The sequence below is a fragment of the Pelophylax lessonae genome (genome assembly GCF_965119305.1).
Source record: "Pelophylax lessonae genome assembly, chromosome: 5".
Lineage (NCBI taxonomy): Eukaryota > Metazoa > Chordata > Amphibia > Anura > Ranidae > Pelophylax > Pelophylax lessonae.
The window spans coordinates 316,260,726-316,283,125 of record NC_138772.1 but is presented as its reverse complement, the minus strand read 5'-3'; the positions used below and the strand labels follow the sequence as shown (position 1 = coordinate 316,283,125).

Below are 22,400 nucleotides of genomic sequence, written 5' to 3'. Positions count from 1 at the left end.
ATCTTTACATCCAATGCATGGCTGTGAACCCTGCAATGCTCTTGATGACATCAGGACCTTAGACCGCCGAGGCATAGGGGAAAAGACACTGCTGGGAATGGTCTAGCAACATAAAGGATCTGGTACATAAATCTTCTTTTCTATGCCCCTAGACCTAAATGAGCAGTTAAAGTGATGATTGTAAACCATTTAAAAAAAATAAATAAACATGTTATACTTACCTGCTTTGTGCAACAATTTTCCACAGAGAAGCCGAGATCCTCCTCTTCTCAGGTCCCCCACTGGCTCTCCTGGCTTCTCCCCCCTACTGAGTATCCACCATAGCAAGCTGCTTGCTTGGGGGCACTTGTGTGGGCTTGCTCCTGAGCCAGCTCTGTGTGTCAATAGACACACAGAGTGTGGCTTGGCCCTGCCTCTGGTTCATACCTCACTGGCTGTGATTGACAACAATGGGAGCCATTGTGTCTGAGCTGGTTAGAAGGCAGAGAGCTGACAGACCTGCTGCTCTCATGCACATTGCTGGATCAAGATAGTGTGCAGGTAAGTATAAGGGGTCTTGTCAGGATGCACATGTCAGCAAACTAGATAACTCCTCTGGACGAACTTTTGGGCATAAGCTAAAACATATTCCCTCTTGTGCACGTAAGAATTGGGCACTGGCTAATATATATGCGCATGCGCGAACTCGCACGTGCACACATGCCGTCGTGCATTTTCATACGTGCTTGCGCACATCTGTGACAGATGCTGGTGCCAAACAAGCTATTTAGTACTCAAGATCAGTGGTGCTTTGTCTCTGAAGAAGAGGCATTGCCTCAAAACGCGTAAGCCTGCACAGCTTCAGGGGACGATCCAATCCCGATCTTGTTGCTGAGGATTTTATATCTATTTGATGTGCTTTTTATCAAGAAACTCGTTTGTGAGTATTTTTAATCCATTATTTTAATAAACCTGTTTAAGAGATAATGCACTAGGCCGGTGCGCCCTTGTGTTTGTTGTTGTTTATAGTGTTTCCAGACCACCCTGGTCCAGCGAGGGGCTGCAAGGCTGAAGCAGTATCAAGTTGCCGTGTCATCTGTTCTCATCTACAAGCCTACAGTCAGGTTGGATAGAGGATTGCACCACTCAGAGTGCAGGGAATAGATGCTGCATTGACAGTACATTTGCTCGTTTGTTACGGACCTGTTATCCGCCTGCTCAGCGCGGATCAGCAGACAGATCCCTCACTGAGCAGGCGGATCCGCTTGGTGGACAGCTCCCTGTCTGCAAGAGGCCTAAGTGTTGCGATATTTTGATAATATAAATATTTTTCTAAGTGCCGTTCACACTGATGCGGCTGCGGCGATCGCATGTAATGTAGGAGCACACTGCTCCTTCATTACATGCGATCGGCTGTGCGGTGCGAGTTTAGCCATACACTTTGTATGGCTAAATTTGCACCGCACCCGCAGCAAAGACGCACAGGACCCTTTTTTGCAGCCGCATCAGGATCGGATCGCACAGCGGTTCACACCTGTGCGATCCGATCCTGTGCGAACTGCAAGATCGCACTGCGATATGCGATCAAACTGGGGATGTCGTTAAGATTACATTGACACCCCCAGCGTATTGCATATGGCAGTGTGAACTGCCAGGGGTGCGTTTGCGATGCGGGAACAGGCTGCGAATTCGCAGCCTTCCCGCATCGCATAAGTGTGAACCGGCACTGAAATTGTATTACACTCAAAACTTTTCTCTATCCAGCTGTTTGTTTGTTTTTTCTCAATCATTGTTATAACTCCTTGTTTACAAAGCTGTGAAATACATGGCCACATTATTTTGAAAAATTATTATGAAAAATAGCTTATCTAAGGCTCCGTTCACATGTAGGCGTTTTGGGGCGTTTTTGGGGAGTTTTTCTGCTCTAGGATCAGCTCTCAAAACGCCCAACAAGACAAATCCTATTCATTTCAATGGCCCCTGTTCACATCTGAGCGTTTTGACGCTGTAGGCAAAATGCCCAACGCTCAAAAAAGTACATGAGCTTCTTTTTGGGCAGATTACAGGCGTTTTCCATTGGTTTATATTCAATCTAAAAACGCCTGTAAATCGCTGTAAAAATCACGGTAAAATCACGGTAAAAAACGCGGTGTAAATGTAGCCTGAGGGATGTACTTTTCTACAAAAGCTGGGTTCCCTGAAAATTTACTGTAAAGAACCATTTTTTAAATATTTTTTCCAAATACTGTAGTGGTAAAAAGGCAACTTTATAATGATCTTCTTTTATTAAAATTCTGTAATATGGCTATAGAACACCTAATGTGGTTGTGAGGGAGAAGGTCAAAAAGACACAATTGGTTAAGGTCCCAAAGATGCAAATCCCAATAACAAATGGCTACCTGGTGTTTAACTAAGCTTAGGTCTTGCAAGAAGTTCATTTAGCTTATAGCATATACTGTATATCACAGTGCTGTAGTTTTGGCAAAAATGTATTGTTTCAAAACAGCATGGTATATTATGAAAGTTCATACCATGAAGATCTTAAAAAAAGGGTGTTTGACTAGAACCAGCACATTTAAAAGGTATATACAACACAATCATTTTAATAAAGGTCATAGTATGATATTTGTTGTACAATACGATCTCTACTTACAGGCATTAATATTCCTGAAAACAGATGTTCATATTTGTTCTCTTTAATACACTGCTTTCACACTGCTAATTGTTGGACCCTCTACATTACAAGTCGATCTCTGTATGTGGAATGGACCCCTCTATCTCTGCTATCTTTAGACTTTTGTACCTTTAAGTGTATCTAAAGCAAAAAAAAATGTTTTTAGGATGGAAAGATTAGAACTCCAGTTACTGTAGTTTGAGGCTCTGTTGGAGAGATACCTTCACTTCCTGTTAGGTTAAGCAGGGGGACACTAGAACATCTGTAAACGTTTTACAGCTGTCTGCTTCCCCATTGCTATCTTGTAAAATGCTGTCCTTAGACCAGAAAGTTAGGGAAAAATCTCTCTAACTGGACCCCGGACAGGGATTTTATCCTTTCCCCATTCTATCCAAAACATAAAAAAAGAGGTTTGGGTATAGATACACTTTAATTTGTGTCTTACAGAATAAATGCCACGCTGACCATAACACATGTGTAAGCATCTGCTGCCTCTACTGTCTGTACTTGTGAATGATTTTGCTGCTTATCACAGAATTATGTTTATCACTTCCCATCTCTGGGTTGTTGGATTAAACCCCCAGAAGGAGGAGGTGAAGAGAGAGAGAGAGAGGTTTTTGATACCACATGTCCACATGGAAGAACTGCAGCTGAAACCAGACCAGAAGCAGGAGGTATTAGGCAAGTGCTCCTATGTTTAATAGTTTGCTACTGCAGCCCATAGCTTCTGTGTGTATAATATGTGTTAAATATAAAGGCAGAAGTATGTCTGCCCCCTTGTTGCTATCTTACAAGTAAGATAAAGTCTATGTGCATGTGTGGTGGTCATTTTGTTGCATGTTAGTTGGTGAACATGTTTATTGCAATTGAGTTTTTATGCAACTTTTAATATTTTAGTTAAACCTGTCCATTCTGATAGGGATTATATTGATAGTTTTTACTCAGGTTCATTAGTCAGCATAGGCTAGAGACTGGTTAGGCATCCTACAGCCACTTGGTAGAAGTCCATTTGCATGACAGACTAGAAGCTACTAGGAACTAAGATGCAGAGTAGATGTATGGATTGTGAGTTCCAGTGCCACACTACAGTTTCTGATGATGATAAGCTGCATCCAAGGCTAGTTGTACAGTGGCTGGGAGATCTCCTCTTTATCGTTGATCTTGTCTTTAGCTCTCTGACACCAAAATAGAAGCTACATCATAATCATTCTGCCACATTCCATCTGAACATAAGCCTTGACTACCCGGGTATATGCGCCTAATTCCACCAAGATTCCTGTAGGGCCTTTGCTGATAATACCTGTTTGTAACTTGAATGTATGTACTATTATTAATCTTTTATTATATAAAGCTTGTTTTATTTCCATACTGGTGTGCATCTTATATACTGTTATATGCTGAGTGCAGTAGTTCTTCTTCTGTCAATTATTGTTTACAGAGGCCCTGTCTGGGGTGGAAGCACTGCCAACTTTTTTATCATATATTTTCTTCCACTTAGCAAAAGTACTCATTCTCTTATTTACCTACAGGATTAGTGCAATATCCTATTTGGTGGAATCCAAAAGAGGGCTACATAAGTTTACTTAAAACAGTGTTATCAGGGATACTTACTAAGCAGCTGCCCCATCTCGTCACAGCCTCTGGTTGGAATCTTCAGTTTCTGCTGTATTAATGAGTATTTCATTGGAAAGTCCATCCATTTACGTGTATTGAATTGGCTCCTACAAAATTGCTCCATAACATCAAAAAATACAGCAAAGCAAGTCAAAGCAAGGTTGGCAATCAGACATAAGGTGACCACCCTCTGATTAAACAGATCAGCCAATTTAGGTCATGATCCAGATAAGAAGATGTCTTCAAGCAATGACCAAACTTGGAGGAAATAGTGATAGCCATTCTGGATTTATTTTAGCAAGTTGTCACTGTTTTACCATAAAGCTGGTGTCTTCATGATCCTTTCCACTTTATTCAGTAGCCATAAAAATGCATAGGCATCCCAGCATGCATATTTATAACAAGATCTCTCAGAAGGTTAATTTTGTTTTTCCGTTGAATTGTACTTATTAATTTTAAACCACATTTATCATCTTTAAATACCATTAAAAATGGACACACATGCTTATATATGCCAATTTATTTAAAAATACCAAGTTAAATTACAAAACTTTTTATCATATAAACCCAAACATAGTCATGTCAATTTCTTTGGGTTTATGGTTATAGAAGAATTACTTCTGCACTAATTTACAATTTTATTTTTTTATTTTTTTCCAAAAACTTTTTTTTCCAAAAATTACAATTTTAATATTGTATATAAAATGTTTTTTTGTGGCTTTAGTAAAACCACAGGTTAGTAATTAGAAGGTAATACATTAAAGCAAAGCACCACACAAAATGAATTGCTAGGTCTTCAACCCTTCATCCTAGGAAACAGCACTGCATTCTCAGCTGAAAGGCCAAGTATGGCCTACCAGAGTTGTGTAGCAGGGTATCTTCCCTCCTAGGTCTTACAAAGTTTCAAAGACACAGTGGATTATGTAGCCCCACTACATCTATAATGGGAAAATAAATTTGGTAGATTTCTGCTTTAAAGAAACCGTTGGATAGAATGAACTTAAAGTGTTACTAAACACAGGACCCTGCATTTACTATATGGTCTCCCACAGAACATGTAAAAGCAATTATTTTAGTAAAAATACCTTTTCATATCAGCAGTAAAGAGCAGTCTTGTGACTTCTATCAGTGTCTGGGTAGGAGGAGTTTTCATTCTATTCTGACTGTCCTGTAAGGCTGCATGACCCCTAACTTTCTGTCTGGACACTGCTGATTGGCCATGTGCTGATTACATGCACCCTCTCAAGAAAAAAAAAAAAAAAACTCTCTAGCAATAGACACCAAACTGACCATACTATCAGGAGATGGATTGGGGACAGTGGAAGAAGGGGAGGATCAGGGAAGGCAGGATCAAATAGCCTTTTTACACAATGCAGAGGAGTAACCCATTAGGTCGATGCTTTATTGCATATATAAACTGATTTTACTGTTGTGGGTTTAGTAACACTTTAAGAGGATGTGCAACCCTAGCTAGGGCCACAATACCTGCCACAAAGAAGGATACTTTGAGTTTTGTTGTGTTTTACAATAAAAATGAAAGGACTGTTGGCGATGCATTCTGTTTTGGGCATTAGGTATCTCTCTTTTGTCACATCTGGGGTTTCAATGCCATCCTCATTTATTTCGATTGCTGCTTTGCATATTGCCTGGGATACTGATAATCCTTTACTCTCTGACATGCCAGAAAAATCAGCCGCCTCATCATTGAAAGCATTCTTAATCCCCAGGCTATTCAGTGTGTCTTTCAGGTTATAACAGCTTTCAATCTTGAATTTAGGCAAAGACAACTTTACTTTGCTGTTGGCCATCATGCTGGGATTGGTCCAGTTGGCATAGTTCTCATACGTGAGTTCCTTTTCCAGCTAAAATAGCAAGTTAAGAAATATGGTAGTGTTAAATCATATAAAACATTTTTTTAATATATAATTTTATATTAATTTCAATTAAATATATAATTTCTCCAAATCTATAAAAGTCATCAAGATTGGTAGCGTAGATGTTCCCCTAAAATCCTGCTATGAAATTTCTTGTTTAGACAATTCCTGTTATGTGGTGACAACTGTCCTGCTCGTGCATTGTCACTATGGGGTTGATTTACTAAAACTGGAGAGTGCAAAATCTGGTGCAGCTCTGCATAGAAACCAATCAGCTTCTAGTTTTTCTTTTTTTTGTCAAAGCCTAATTGAACAAGCTGAAGTTAGAAGCTGATTGGTTTCTATGTTAGATTTTGCACTCTCCATGTTTAGTAAATGAACCCCAATGTCACACAATGTGTCCCCCGGTGAACAGTGCCAAGGGCATGGTAAACTGTTGTGAAGAAACTGTTCTGGAACAATGTGGAGCCAATGCTGGAACACGTGCCTACAAAGGGAGATGGGTGTGGGCTAGAGAGCTGCAGTACATGGGTGAGGGCAAATATGGGTGTGATGGAATAGTAATTATAATAACAATATATGCACACTATAAATCAAAGTGGATATCAAGTATTACTTTCATGTGCCACAACTTCTAACTGAATTTAACAGCATGCTATAATAACCTTCGAATGCACATGACATTCAATGTGCCATTACACATGTCATCTCACTATGCCAAGCAGCCTTAGAAGCCAGTGACTGCTTCCACAAGGCACACACTGTAGCTGCATGCAGTTACAGTTTGCATATAACACAAAAAGGCCCAGAACCCTTATTTATTCCACAGCTGTATGCCTTTATATAAATGCATTTACGCAGATACCTGAGTATATACGCATAAAAAGCGTACAGCCATTGACTCTATTTGCACCCTGGTAGGTAAATTCACCATATACTGTATAACACTGTATGGCCAGATGCAGTCGTGTGCAAGAGCCCTTAAAGATTAATGTGAATATGTCACCAGACTATGGAGATTTAAATATTTACATATTCCCAACAAGTTTCTATTGATTTCTGTAGCTACAAACACTGTAGAGAAGCATATCCTCAAGTTGATAGGAGAAGCACTGAAGTAATTACAGTTATTCTCTATTCTCTTCCAAGTTATCTTTACTTTGCCCCCTCCTTTCCAGTGCATCTGCTATATGTTTACATTCAAAATTAGAAGGTTTGAAGGCTGCCAATTTACTGCTGGGAGGGCAGAATTAGCTGAGCTGCTGGTAGAAGAACGTGAAGGACTTTAGCGCTTCTGCTGTGAAATTTGGGGATGAATTCCTCCACCATGCTTGCAGCCACAGAGGTCAGAGCTCATTTGCTGCTTATTATGTATATGAAAAATACTTAAATGTCCATAGCCTTACCACAGATTCACTTCAACATAATTGACAGTCTCAGAGCCTTTTTTATTTTCTAAGATGAGTGGAGGAATGTTACACATAGTGTTGGGTGAATTTTACTGCAGTATATTGAAGTGTGTTAGTGCACATTTACTGCAGCATATTGAAGTGCTTCAGGGCACTTTTACTGCATTATATTGAAGTGCGTTAGTGCACTTTTACTGCAGTATATTGAAATGCATTAGTGCACTTTTACGCCAGTATATTGAAGTGCGTTACTGCACTTTTACTGCAGTATATTGAACTGCATTAGTGCACTTTTACGTCAGTATATTGAAGTGCGTTACTGCACTTTTACTGCAGTATATTGAACTGCATTAGTGCACTTTTACGTCAGTATATTGAAGTGCGTTAGTGCACTTTTACTGCAGTATATTGAAGTGTGTCAATGGAGTGTGTCTGTGTATTTTGGTAATAAGCCCCCCTCCCCCACAATCATGTTTGTGAGGCTAAAAAGGAGACAATGGTGGACGTGGTCTGTCATTAGATAGGGCATCATTTCCTCAATTTAGTGATGTTACCTGTGCTACCCAGCCACATCATGCAGAGGAGGTGGTGGACTGGCTTACTAAACCATCCTCACCCTCCTCATCCTCTATCACTCAAGCAGAGACTAGTGAGCAGTTCACCACAGCTGCCAGACCAGCTTATTCTGCTTCCTTGTCCACAGCTACTCCTGCCATAGCCCCAGCCTCATGTATGGAGAAGCCAGCTAAATTATTTGATCACAGTGTCAGCCACTTGCCCCTTGAAAATGCACAGGCATTACTTGATTCTGATGTTGGTTCTGAGATTGAGGAAGGTAGGAACATGAGCCTACAGAGAGGGGAGAACACTGGTAAACAACAAATTGGCAGTCATGATCCCCCCAGCCACAGTGTATTGCTAAGTTGGCTCCAGTAATGATGAAAACGGAGGGGATTATAACTATGAGGTCACTGATGTGACTTGGGTGCTGGATAGAGTAGAGGAGGAAAGTGAGGGTGAGCCCCAACCCCAACCCCAACGAGGCAGCCATCATGGAAGAGTAGAGAGCAACCACCTAATTCAATCACATTAAGGAGCTGTTATCTCCCGGCCCACTTCCCACAGCTCAGCTGTCTGGGCCTTTTTTAGTACATGTGCAGCCGATCGCACTGTTGCAATTTGCAAACTTTGCCTCAAGCAGATCAAGCGTGGCAAAAACACCAGCCATTTGGTTACCACATGTTTGACAAGGCATTTACCCTCCCACCACTTAGCCTGTTGGCAAGAGCACCTGAAAGCCAGACAAAAGGGACATAATTCTGCTCCTCCTCACTCCTCCTCACCTTTCAGGTCTACTCCCGCTATATCTCATGACCTCTCAGCAGCCTCCACTGACAGGGATGATGGTATAGAGAAGGGTGTCACAGGTCCTTGCAGCACATCTGCCAGCAGCATACCACAAGCTGTGTAGTATAGCAAGAAAATGTCTCTGCCCCAGCTGCTGCAGCGAAAAAAAAAAATACAGTCACTGCCACCCACATTCCCAGCATCTAAATTTCAGCTGGTCAAAGCTGCTGGCTTTACATCTCCTGCCTGGTGGATTCTGTCCCCTTCCATGAATTTGCAAAATGTACTGTACCACAATGGTAGGTTCCCAGTCACTATTTCTTTTCACGTAAGGCCATTCCAGCTCTGTACCATCGCATGGAAGGCAATGTTGTGGCATCGTAGGGCAAGGCAGTCAACAGCAAGGTCCACGCTACTGCTGATATGTGGTCTGGCAAGCATGGTCATGGATGACATATTTAGTTTACAGCACACTGGTTAACTCTGCTTGCAAATTGGGAAGATGCAGTACAGGGCTCAGTGCTGCAGCTTGTTTTGCTGCCACATCTGTATGAAGTTGGTGGTGATAATGCGAGATTTGTCAGCTCCACCCCTCCTCCTCAATGCCCTCCTGTGCTGAATTGTTCTATGAACAACCAGTACTCCCTAAGCGTTTAAAGGGCTATTCAATGAGTCAGGCTAAAAGATGCCATGCAGTGCTTCAGCTAGTCTGTCTAGGGGACAGGAGCCACACCAAGAAGAGATTCTTTCAGCTCTGCAGGGGCAGGCCCACAGGTGGTTTACGCCACTCCAGCTTGAGCCAGGAATTGTGGTGTGTGATAATGGCACTAACCTCCTGTCCGCCCTTTGACAGGGAAAGTTGACACATGTGCCATGTACACATGTGCCATGTAAATGCTGTGTACATGTCCTCAATTTTGTGGTGCAGCGTTTCTTAAATAAGGTTTGAAGATCTGCTAAAATAGGCCAGAAGAGTCTGTAGCCATTTCAGGCGGTCATACACAGTCAGTGCTTGGTTGGCTGAAATTTCACTGGGAATTCCACCTGCCTGTAAAGGTGGCATGCCTACCAGGTGCAATTCAACCTTGGCAATGCTGCAGCAACTTCACATGCAGCAGAGGGCTATCAACAAGTACCTGTGTAAGTATGGCGCAAAGACAGGTTCAGGCCAGCTCAGGATTTTTTCCCCACGCCAATGGCTGCTGATTAAGGCTGCATGCACTCTACTGTCACCATTTGAGGAGGCAACAAGGATAGTGAGACGTGACAATGCATGCATTAGTGACACAATACCTGTTGTGTTCCTGCTGTAGCAGACTCTGAGTGGCATTATGGACAGGGCACTTGAGGCAGAACAGCGGGAGGAAGAGAAGGACTTCCTTTCCTCTCAAGGCCCGCTTCATGCAGTCACCATTCTTGCAACACCACAGAACATACAAGAGGAGAGGGAGGAGGATTTGGCAGGTTTGGAGGTATTGAAGCAGAAGAAGACATACGTCAAACCTTAAGAGAATGCTTATCCATCCCCAGAACCTCTGGGAGTAGTATATGGCTGTGAGGAGGCAGATACTGTAATACTCAATGACCCTGAGGATTTTGCTTCTTATGCCTTTGCAAAATTGCGGTGCAAGGCCTCCTTCATTTTTCAAAGCCTGCGAAAGGACCCGAAAATTTGTGGCATCACTATTGGTTGGCAGACATACTTAACCACTGTTAAGTCTTGGAACCCATTCCGTCCCCACAGAGGGAACAGAGGATGAAATATCTTGAGGACACCTTAAAGAGCAGTTTACAGTCTCATGGAAAAGCTAGTTTTGAGACTTTTGTTGGTCAAGAGAGGAGCGGTGGAGAAGGGGGCCACCTCAGTGATGCATTTCAAAAAATTTTTAGTCCTCGGCACCCAGAGCTGTCAGCCTCTGCATCCCATCGGCAGCATCTGCATCATATGGTGGGAGATTATCTAGGGGCAAAAACAGGCATGGAGAGCTTTCTAGTTGACGATCCACTGGGTCATGTGAATAGACCACTGGCCAAAACTTGCCCAGTATGCATTTGAGCTGCTGGGCTGCTCTGCATCCAGCATGCTTTCCAACGAGCATTCAGTGCTCCTGGAGGTTTTGTGACAGGTAAAAGAGCGCTTCTGTCTGACGCAGATAGCAGCAGCTATCAAACCCCCGATGCTGATGTTACCGATTAAGTTTTTTTGGGATGTGGAATGGACTGTCTAGGCTGCCTGGCTTTGTGGGTGTTCATTTTACCATGAAGACATTTTTTGGTATAGGTTTAATGGGCACAATTAACACCTAAATCTAAGCCCTCAAAATACATTTTTCCAGTTCGGGTCTTGTAGACTTCAATGGGGTTTGTTATTCGGCTCCAAAATTTTCACCATGTTCGAGAGTTCTGGCGCAAACCGAACCAGGGGGGGGGGGGGGGAGTCAGTGTTCAGCCAATCTCTAGTTGCCAGTAAGCAGCACCAGTGGGCTCCCAGGTAGGTAAATTTACCATATATAACACTATATGGCCAGATACAACCATGTGCAAGAGCCCTTATAGAATAATGTGAATATGTGACTAGACTATGGACATTTAAATATTTACATATTCCCAACAAGCTTTTGTTGATTTTAGTAGCTGAAGACACTGTGGAGAAGTGTATTCTCAAGTTGATTGGAGAAGTACTGAAGTAATTACAGTCATTCTCTATTCTCTCCATAGCTTAGTTTACTTTGCCCCCCTCATTTCAAGTGCATATGCTATATGTTTACGTTAGAAATTAAAAGGTTGGAGGGCTGTCAACTCACTGCCAGGAGGGCAGAATTAGCTGAGCTGCTGGTAGGAGAACTTGAAGGACTTCAGTGCTTCTGCTGTGAAATTTGGGGATGAATTCCTCTACCATGCTTGCAGCTACAGAGGTAAGAAAGGGATCATTTCATTTCAAAGCTCATTTACTGCTTGTTATGTATATGAAAAATACTTAAATGTCCATAGCCTGACCACAGATTCACTTCAACATAATTGACAGTCTCAGAGCTTTTAATATTTTCTAAGCTGAGTGAAAGACTGTTAGACATATCTATAAAGTATTTGTATGACATAGGCAATATCTAGGCTTAAAGCAGGATATGTGAAAAAAAAATACAAACACATCTCTTATCTATGCCCCCCCCTAAATTTTACAGTAAGCAGTCTGTTGCTTACATGCATATAACCTAGGTAATCTGGTCAGATATCTAAATCAATCAAATTGAATAAGCCAGTGATAATATTAATACCTTCTCTAGTCCAGTATTTTCATCTTCAGTTGTTTTTGGCAGTAATATAAGCATAGTCATTTGCTTCCCTGCAAACGGAATTTCCAGGATTGTCAAATTTAACTCCTTCAAGGATCGAACACCAAGTCTTGCTTCTAGCTGCATCATTTGTACAGGCTTAGTCTCAGTCTAAAAAAAAAAAGAGTTTGACCTATGTTAGAACATATATAATTTTATACTGTTTAATCTGCTTTTATTTTTGTAAAATATGACTTTTATTCTACCAAACAAGCATATTACGTACCAAAATAGGTACTGACCTAAAAATTCTTAATTAGCAAGTTAAAGAGAAGCCAAAGTGAAATAATTCCTTTAGATGTCATGTACTGTACCTAATACACAACATTCATGTATTTTATATAAATTATATTGGAATATTTATTCCAAATGCCATTATCTTAAAGTATGAATATTTTTCCATATAGTCTCCGGGATGGGTTGTAAAAATAAAGCATATTTTCGAATGGTTGCATCATTCAATACAACTATATCTTCAATCCAGTTTGAGTGCCGAAATTCTTGACTGTCAGCCAATTTAGAATACTTCCAGGTGTCACTGGTCATATGAACTGGGTAGTTTTAAGCATTAAATATGTTTTTAGTGCCCCTGCACTGAGCTGGCCAAATTTAGTGTATAGCTTTGCTGTAATCAACTGAGTTGAAATTTTCTTGTAGAAACCTTGTAGCTGACTGCTTCTTCCTGCCTCTGGAAGAATGTTCCCAAAATAGTGTAGGAAGATCAGTCACTGGATTATAAATATTTATCTGACTTTAGCCAATCCCTCGGAGGCAGGCCCAGAAGATGTGGTTGGAGAAAAGATAAATGTTTGGGAGGGTCAGAGCTCCCTTTCTTGGGGTCTCCCCCTGGGAGGCAGCCTGTGTGTGTGATACAGAGGAGCAACTTCTGCTAGGCTTTAGCATGTGTTATGGCTGAGGGCCTGAAGGAAACTGAACTGTACAAGCTGGGCTGGAGAGGAAATTTTTGCAGGGGAGCTAGTTGGGGGCTGCCTCTGAACATTGTGAGTAGGACCTTTCACCTATAGCTCCAGGTGTGCAAATGCTTGCACATCTGTTGTGGAAATTTTATTAACATTTGTGTGGACATTTTTCAGGAAGTGTTTTATTTAAATTGCCATTATGTCTCCCAGTGTCAGTTTACCGGTATTGGTGTTATGGTTATGAGTAAGCAATCAACAGTATCGTGAAACGTGTCAACCTGTATACCTGTCCTTTGATGCACTTGTCATGTTTGTTACCCGTGGTGAAGAATAAAACACTTCAATGCTTTTATCTATACCTGAGTGCGGTCATCATCTCTTGTTTTTCGATTACTACTTGGACTGCGGATCCGACTCGCACCTGGCTCATCATCTCTCCTGAGCGGCTTTGTCTGTGTTGGATTTTTACTGTGACATACTAAAGCAGAGCATGATCCCCTCCCTTCAGAGACTGGGCCGCAGTGCAGTATTCCAACATGATAACGACCCCAAACACACCTCCAAGATGACCACTGCCTTGCTAAAGAAGCTGATGGACTGGCCAAGCATGTCTCCAGACCTAAACCCTATTGAGCATCTGTGGGGCATCCTCAAAGGGAAGCTGGAGGAGCACAAGGTCTCTAACATCCGACAGTTCCATGATGTAGTCATGGAGGAGTTGAAGAGAACTCCAGTGGCAACCTGTGAAGCTCTGGTGAACTCCATGCCCGAGAGGGTTAAGGTAGTGCTGGAAAGTGATGGTAGGGACACAAAATATTGAGACTATGGGCCCAATTTGGACATTCTCACTTAGGGGTGTACTCACTTTTGTTGCCAGCGGTTTAGACATTAATGGCTGTGTGTTGAGTTATTTTGAGGGGACAGCAAATTTACACTGTACACTCACTACTTTACATTGTAGCAAAGTGTAATTTCTTCATTGTTGTCACATGAAAATATATAATAAAATATTTACAAAAATGTGAGGGTTGTACTCACTTTTGTGAGATACTGTACACATCATTGGTCTTTCAGGGAGATTTGGCAATGTTAAAGAACACAAATCTCATGAAAAGTTTCTCAGGTACAGTGTTGGAGTGTCTTCTCATGAGATTTGGGATTCTCAGAATTACCAGGATCTCACCCATTCGAAGTGTTGGATATGTAGCGCTACCCAAGCAGGAGCTACTTGTAGATTTTGTTCCTCTGCTTCTGCCCAGCCCTGTGTGAGGCTTCAACCTCACTGACACCACCAGTATACCTTTCTGTAAATCTCGCAGGTACACACGAATTAGACTCTCGACTCTATAAAAGAATAACAGACTGTATTGGCAGGTTAAAATCATAAAGGTATCACAGAATATATTGGCACGTTAAATTAAACCATCATGAACACAATAATTAATACACACAGTGACAGGACTACCAGGGTCGCATCTGCGGGTGGGCCCTGGCATTCAGCCATGGTGTGAGTGTTCTCAAACAAAGGGGCTAGGTTTAGGCCTAAGAGATAAAGTTTAAAGTTGAACACAGATCTGCCCTCAGGATAAAGTAATCTGAATATAGTCTTTAGTGTGAACACTGGCTACGTTGGGGCCCTTTGAAAACATCAGGCACAGGGAAATAAGGGGTATGTCTTTAGACTGAGTTGTACGGAAGTCAGTAGGATGTAGGGCAGTATACAGAGGTCAGTAGTATATAGGGCAGTGTACAGAGGTCAGTAGTATGTGGGGCAGTGTACAGAGGTCCTTAGGATGTAGGGCAGTGTACAGAGGTCAGTAGTATGTAGGGCAGCGTGCAGAGGTCAGTAGTATGTAGAGCAGAGTACAGAGGTCAGTAGTATGTAGGGCAGCGTACAAAGGTCAGTAGGATGTAGGGCAGTGTACAAGTGTCAGTAGGATGTAGGGCAGTGTACAGAGGTCAGTAGTATGTAAGGTAGTTTACAAAGGTCAGTAGTAGGTAGGACAGTGTACAGAGGTTAGTAGGTATGGCAGTATACAGAGGTCAGTGGTATGTAGGACAGTATACAGAGGTTAGTAGGTAGGACAGTGTACAGAGGTTACTAGGTAGGACAGTGTACAGAGAACAGTAGTAGGAAGGACAGTGTACAGAGGTTAGTAGATAGGACTGTGTACAGAGGTCAATAGTATGTAGGACAGTGTACAGAGGTCAGTAGTAGATATGGCAGATTACAGATGTCAGTAGAAGGTAGGGCAACGTACAGACGTCAGTAGTAGGTAGGGCAGTGTACAGAGGTCAGTAAGAACTAGGGCAGTGTACAGGGGTCAGTAGGATGTAGGTCAGTGTACAGAGTTTAGTAGCATATAGTTCATTGTACAGAGGTCAGTAGGATGTAGGGCTGAGGTCAGTAGGATGTAGGACTGAGGTCAGGAGGGCACAGTACTGGGGGATCCGAGGGCACGATGCAGGAGGTCAGGAGAGCACTGTACTGGAAGTTAAGGAGGGTACAGTATATAGAGAACAGTACAGCTGGGGTGTCAAAAGGGCATGGTGCTGGGGGACAGAAGGGTATGTTCTGGAGGGCTGGGTGTCAGCAGGATGGCTGGGTGTCAGGAGGGCTAGATGTCAGCAGGATGGCTGGGTGTCAGGATAGCTGGATGTCAGGAGGGCTGGGTGTCAGGAGAGCTGGGTGTCAGCAGGATGGCTGGGTGTCAGGAGGTCTGGGTGTCAAGATGGCTGGGTGTCAGCAGGAGGGCTGGGCATCAAGAGGGCTTTGTATCAAGAGGGCTGGGTGTCAGGAGGGCTGGGTGTCAAGAGGGCTGGGTGTAAAGAGGGCATAGAAGTTGCTTTTAATGCAGATCGGCGCAGGGAAGGTGCAGTTGTAAATATACATGTCCTGCCGCTGATACCTTCCAGGAATCTTCTCTTATCTTCGCACCTATCACCCACAAGCCCCTTGGATCGGGGAGAAGGGCTGATGGGGATGACCACAGAAGAGCAACCACTCAGGTGTGTTCCGAGAAGACCCTGAACCCTCCCAAGCAATTCCGGAGGCCCTCAGTACCTCCTCTGCATCCTATGATTAGGTAAGCATGCGCCTGCTCCGCTCTGGAGTGCTGAAGAGAAGACTGGGTCAGGACTGGGACGTGTTCGCAAGCTACCCATCACCTGTCAGTGATCGACAGGTAGCTTGTGATCGATGGGGTTGCTGATCCCCCGACTTAGATGGTAGGGTGTGCACAGTTGCAGCACTCTGGAGAGCAGAAAAGGTAACTTGATTGTGTGGGGCCCAGTCTAACAACAATATGAACAGCCAGCACAACAGTGGGTGCAGGCTTTATTTCTGCAGTTTATTGCCACTGAAGAATAACAACATTAACAAAAGTTCAGCTTAACTTCGGGTTTATGACTTACTCCCTACTCTCTCTCTCTCTAATCCTCTTGTTGCAGTTGGTTAGATGAATGGAGGGGGGTCACCTTTTTGCAGATGACCATCGTAGATGGCAGTCGAGATGGCGAGCACCTTGGTGTTTGACTCCCTTGGTTTCCCAGCAAGTCTGGGTGATGGTTGCCTGGGTCATGGATTGGCATAACATAGTAGGCATTGGAACAACAGATAGTGCAGTGGACTCAGCTACCTGGTTCAGTATACAGCAGCGTCTAGCGAAACTTAGCACAACACAGCTCGGCACGGCACTTCTTCTCCCATCCTCTCTCCGATTGGCGCTCTTCCCAACTGCCCCACTCCTTTCTGGGCTTTTACTTTTCATCAGACCCTCCTGCTCTCAGGTCTAACTGGGTATTACAGTTGGTTTCCCAGTGCAGGCTGTGGTTAAGATCCTCCTCCAGACTGCATTTCCCAGAGTGCCACAGCCTAAGGTCAAATGCACATAATTGCCAACCCAACACGGATATATGTCCAAAGTCTTTTATTAAAGAATTATCAATCAAAGAAGACATAGTGCAACATTTCGGAGCCGCGTCGGACCCCTTCGCCAAGCATGTGACTTCTGAAGGGGTCCTGCCCAGCTCCAAAATGTTGCACTGGGGAAGATTTACTAAAATTGATTCACTCAGAATCTGGTGCAGGTGTGCATGGAAGTCAATGAGCATCTAACCTCACCTCATTCAATTAAGCTTTGGCAATAAAACCTGGAAGCTGATTGGTTTCTACACAGAAATGAGCCTGCTTTTGCACTCTCCAGCTTTTGTAAATAAACCCCACTATGTCTTCTGCGATGTAATCATTCTTTAATAAAAGACTTTGGACATATTTGACGAATCCTGGTGTGCTGATGAATACATGCATTTGATCTGTGATGTCTCCAGTCCCAGCTGGTTGTTGCTGTAGCACCCGTTACTCCTAAAGCCTTATCCAGGAAAGTGTGCCATGGGAAGATTGATACTGCTTTGTGGCAGCCTAAGGTCAGTCACAAGCTAAATAAAACATACTTGTTACTGCCATCTTGTGGAAGAAAAAGAGTTCTGCGACTAGTAATATAACCTTCTGGTGCAGATGCTGGGAATTTCTGGTACTCAGCCTGTGCCCTGGGAACTACATGCCACCTTCAGGTCCCCTACTGACAGTAATCTGTCTTACTTATGTAAAGTATACTAAAGGCTCCAATTAGGAAAAACAAACAGGTCATACTTACCTGCTCTGTGCAAGGGTATTGCACAGAGCAGCCTGATCCTCCTCTTCTCTGGTCCCCCTGGAGCTCCTGGTTCCTCCCCCCCCGTTTACTCAGGAACGAGCTTGCACAAGTGCCACCATAGCAAGCGGGCACACCCGAGAGGGGCACTCGGGTATGTTCTTTTCTGAGCTCCGCTCTGTGTGCCCACCAGTCCCTCCTCACTGGCTGTCATTGACAGCAGGGGGAGCTGCTAGATTGCATTCTATAGTTCTTTTCTTTTACGCCATTTGACTTTTTTCTTTGAACACCATCCTTTTTTCTCTTTTTATTGTTTTTTATTTAATTTATTTAATTTTTTTTTTTTTAATTGGATGAAATCTCAAGTCATTTTTAAGGGCGCTGTAGGGGCTACAAATGATGGACCATTGATTTGTAAGGGGACTGTATTAGCAGTGATCTCTAGCAATCTCATGTAATGTGTCCAACCTATGAAGTATGTCTCTATTCTCCAACAACTCCTATAGAATTAGGATTAAATTAGGCATGCCAATATCTTCTATGCAGGATGTGGAAACCTTGCAAGCAGACCTGAACAAAATAACGGGGTGGGCAACTACATGGCAGATGAGGTTTAATGTTGAAAAATGTAAAGTAATGCACCTGGGTGCCAGAAACCAGAAAGCAAGCTACTCACTAGGGGGGGAACCTCTGGGTGAGTCTAGGATGGAAAAGGACTTGGGGGTACTGGTAGACAACAAGCTTGGCAGTGGCATGCAATGCCAAGCCGCCGCAAGCAAAGCCAACAGAATACTGGGATGTATAAAAAAGGGGATTCACTCCAGAAATAAAGAGATTATTCTCCCACTCTACAAGACTCTGGTCCGGCCACATCTGGAGTATGCTGTCCAGTTCTGGGCACCGGTCCTCAGGAAGGATGTGCTGGAACTGGAGAAAGTCCAGAGAAGGGCAACAAAAATAATTAGGGGAATGGAGGACATCAGCTATGAGGAAAGACTACAAGCACTGAACCTTTTCTCTCTGGAGAAAAGACGATTGAGGGGGGATATGATATCAATGTACAAATACTGTACTGGTGACCCGAGCATAAGGAACAAACTATTCAGAGAAAGGAGGTACAATAAGACACGTGGCCACTCACTAAAACTAGAGGAAAGGCGGTTTAACCTTAAAGTGCGTAAGGGGTTCTTCACTGTAAGAGCAGTAAGGATGTGGAATTCTCTTCCACAAGCAGTCGTATCAGCAGGGAGCATCGATAGTTTCAAAAAACTAGTAGATGGACACCTTAAAGACCACAACATACAGGGGTATACAATGTACGATTAAAAGCAAACACACACACGCATTCATAGGTTGAACTGGATGCATAGGTTGAACTGGATGGACTGATGTCTTTTTTCAACCTTACTAACTATGTAACTATGTAACTATGTAAGAATGTTTGCAGTCTCTGACCACCTCGTAATCTTTTACCATCTTCTGTTGCATGTCTACAACATCTGACAGCTTTCAGTAGCATACATTCACTATGGTATGTGATGCATACTAGTACATTATGCATTTACTTTGCAAAAAACTTCTGTCTGCTTATTTAATTATTGCTGATGAAAAAAAAAAGCCTTAGGCCTCTTTCACACGAGCGTTCTGTATATCCATATATCACCCCATCCGTTTGCGCATGTCAATGGGATTGCGGATGTCAGCGGATGACCATCCGCTGACATCCGATTTGCGTCCTTTCAGTTCTGTTCCGTTTTTTGGAACAGAACCCTATTTTTCTTCCGTTTAAAAAATGGAAAGGACGCAAAATCAGATGTCAGCGGTGTCATCCGCTGACATCCAAAGAAGCAAAGAAACAAATCACCGCTCAAAGTGCTGACAGCTGGGCCTGTAGGATTCCCAAGTAAACTGTAGTAGTCCTGCAAGACTGGGTGCTCACCAAGGTCCGCAACCTAAGAAGTCCATATGCATGTAGAAAGAAAGTGGCACTTCCAGTCTCAGGAAAGTAGAAACTTGAGTTTTATTTCTTCAAATCAAAAAGTCCAACATCGACATGTGCAAGACAAACAGGATAGCAGCAAACGCGTTTCACACCATGTGCTTATTCATTGCTAATGAGCACAGGCAGAACAGTGGGTAGCAGCATTTGTCAGTCTGAGAGGGAGGGGAGTGTTAAATGTATAAGAAGATTTACACTTATAAATTGAAGCCAAACTCCAGATTATACTTTATATGCAGTAACAACATACAGTTATTTTTCCCTTTTGGGATAAAGGTTTGCATAAATAAATAAAAGCTGATCGATTTAATCGCCCCCTGTCAGTGTTAGGTGGTTTGTCTCACCCATGTAAACATACATTCTGCTGGAGAGCTTGTGCTTTTGAAAAACAACAGATTTGCTGGCTGGATCACCAGTTGAAAATAGAAGAAAAGCCTAAAAAATAAAAATAATACAGCCATCACATCTAAGAATTGATGAACTGCAATACAATAAATGTTTGTTTTAGGTTTCATACTGCTTTCAATTGACAGCTACATTATCTGCACCTCTAGTGACACTGGTAAAGTGTAATTAAAGCCAAAACATTATTTTATTTTTTGATTTGTATAGTGTGGAGAGGGATAAGAATACCTGTCAGTTTTTATTCTTGTCTGTGCCCTGTTAGGTAGATTCACTCTCTATTTTTCCTGTTAACCGTTATCATTGAAAGTGAAAGCCCATAAAATAAAATCCCAAATTTGGTTGACACCAGTAATAAAATCTTCCAATGGGGACACTAGTTCTGGTGACCTTAGTGGTACATCAGCATTCCCTCACTTTGGATATATTTTCCCTCATTTCCTGTTTTAGTTATAGGACAGGAAATTAATGGAAATCTCCCCAATGGAGGAGATGATTAAAAAAAAAAGCCTGACAGGGGTTATAACCCTCCCTTACTCTATTTATCTATCTATCTATCTATCTATCTATCTATCTATCTATCTATCTATCTATCTATCTATCTATCTATCTATCTATCTATCTATCTATCTATCTATCTATCTATCTATCTATCTATACATTTTTTTTAATTGCTTTTAGTTACACTTTAATCTTAATATTGCCTATTTCCCAAGTCTCTATATCCTGTACAAAGGAAGCTCATACCTTGTTAATATGAAAATCGGCCTCTTTGGTTTCAGATTCATTGAATTTATACAACCAGCATCCTTTGAAATATGCAGCTCCAAGCAAAACCATATTGGTATTCTCATTGAGTGAACCCTCATCCAAAACCGTCTCCATGTTACCTGCAAAATTAAGCATAAAAAGATTGTTATTATGCTGAGTAGTTGCTTAACATTTATGTGTGTATTACAGAAAATAATAAACTTTAGTCTTTCTGCATTCCCTTGAAGTTTTTTTTATCTCCTTTGCTTGTTTAGAGACTAAAGCAAAAATAGAAACCAACAACCCTATTTTTATTTAATAAAGCAAAGTGTTAGCTATAATAATCAAGCATTCGCCATTTTTATTGTCCTAACAGCATGAAAGTTGATATTGAATGTATTGCATAAGTAAGTAATATATAAGTAAATAATAAGTAAGTTATTGCCTGCAGAGGGACTTCAAGGGAATGCTTACCTAAACTGTGCAAAAGTATAGCACAAAAATGTCCCTTACCCCCAATCTGGCAGTCACCTGCTGGCGCTCTCTGCTCTTTTCTCCTGCGGGTGCCTCCTTAGCATACCGGGTGCTAAGGATGAATCTGTGCATGCACACTTCCGAGCCAGACTGTGTGCATCCATAGATACACACAGAGCCATTAAGCCATGCCCTTGCTACCACCTCACAGGAGTGTGAGTGACATCACACTGCAGCCTCAAACAAAATAGGATTAGAAGCAGAAACCAGTATAGCCAGATTAAATGGATCAAATCCTTGAAACTAACATTTGTAAGTTCTAGGACTCCTATAATGCACCTACCCTTATTAACATTTGTAAGTTCACCTACTTACCATCGGTGAGGTCTTTTACTGATGTGTTTATCTGGTTTCGAGCCTCTTCTACTCGACTTTTAATGTCAACTGATTCCAGTTCTGATGGATAGGGCTTCTTGGTTGATTTTATGAACTCCTAGGGATAATTTTAAATGAGAATACTGCATTATGGTATTTGTAAGTCCTGGATTTAAAAAACACAACACTATAGGAATGTATCAATGTATAGAAATATTTTCAGTAAACTTTTAAAGAGGAAGTAAACCCTCCTCTGCAACTTTTACCTATAGGTAAGCCTATGATAAGACTTATCTATAGGTACTCTAAATATCTCCTAAACATGTACCCTTTAGGAGATATTTACCTTACATGCAGCCAGTGACATCACTGGTGCATGCGCTCTGAAGGAACGGCCGCTGGTGCCGTTCCTTCAGAGCCCCGTGCCGTGACCGTCAGCTCCCGCGCGCGTGTGTGGGAGCCACGTCACCGCAGCTCCGGCCAATCAGATGGCCGGATGCAGCGATCCAGGAAGACGGGGACTTAACATGTCGCCCGTCATAGAGGTAAGTGGGCGGCACGGCGGGGGCTCGTTCTAAGGTAAGTATTTCATAATGAGA

General features: G+C 42.4%; 1 protein-coding gene across 1 annotated transcript in view; it reads right to left on the bottom strand.

The window, feature by feature from the left end:
- Positions 1-5,517: 5,517 nt before the first annotated feature.
- SERPINB5 (serpin family B member 5) overlaps positions 5,518-22,400 on the bottom strand; it is a 50,246-nt gene continuing 33,363 nt past the window's right edge. The window contains exons 4-7 of the mRNA XM_082259936.1: positions 21,802-21,919; positions 20,950-21,092; positions 12,173-12,340; positions 5,518-6,129 (exon numbers count right to left, since the gene is read on the bottom strand). Of these exons, the coding sequence (XP_082116062.1) occupies positions 5,734-6,129; positions 12,173-12,340; positions 20,950-21,092; positions 21,802-21,919 (825 nt within the window). The 3' untranslated portion in view covers positions 5,518-5,733. The remainder of the gene's footprint in view (positions 6,130-12,172; positions 12,341-20,949; positions 21,093-21,801; positions 21,920-22,400) is intronic.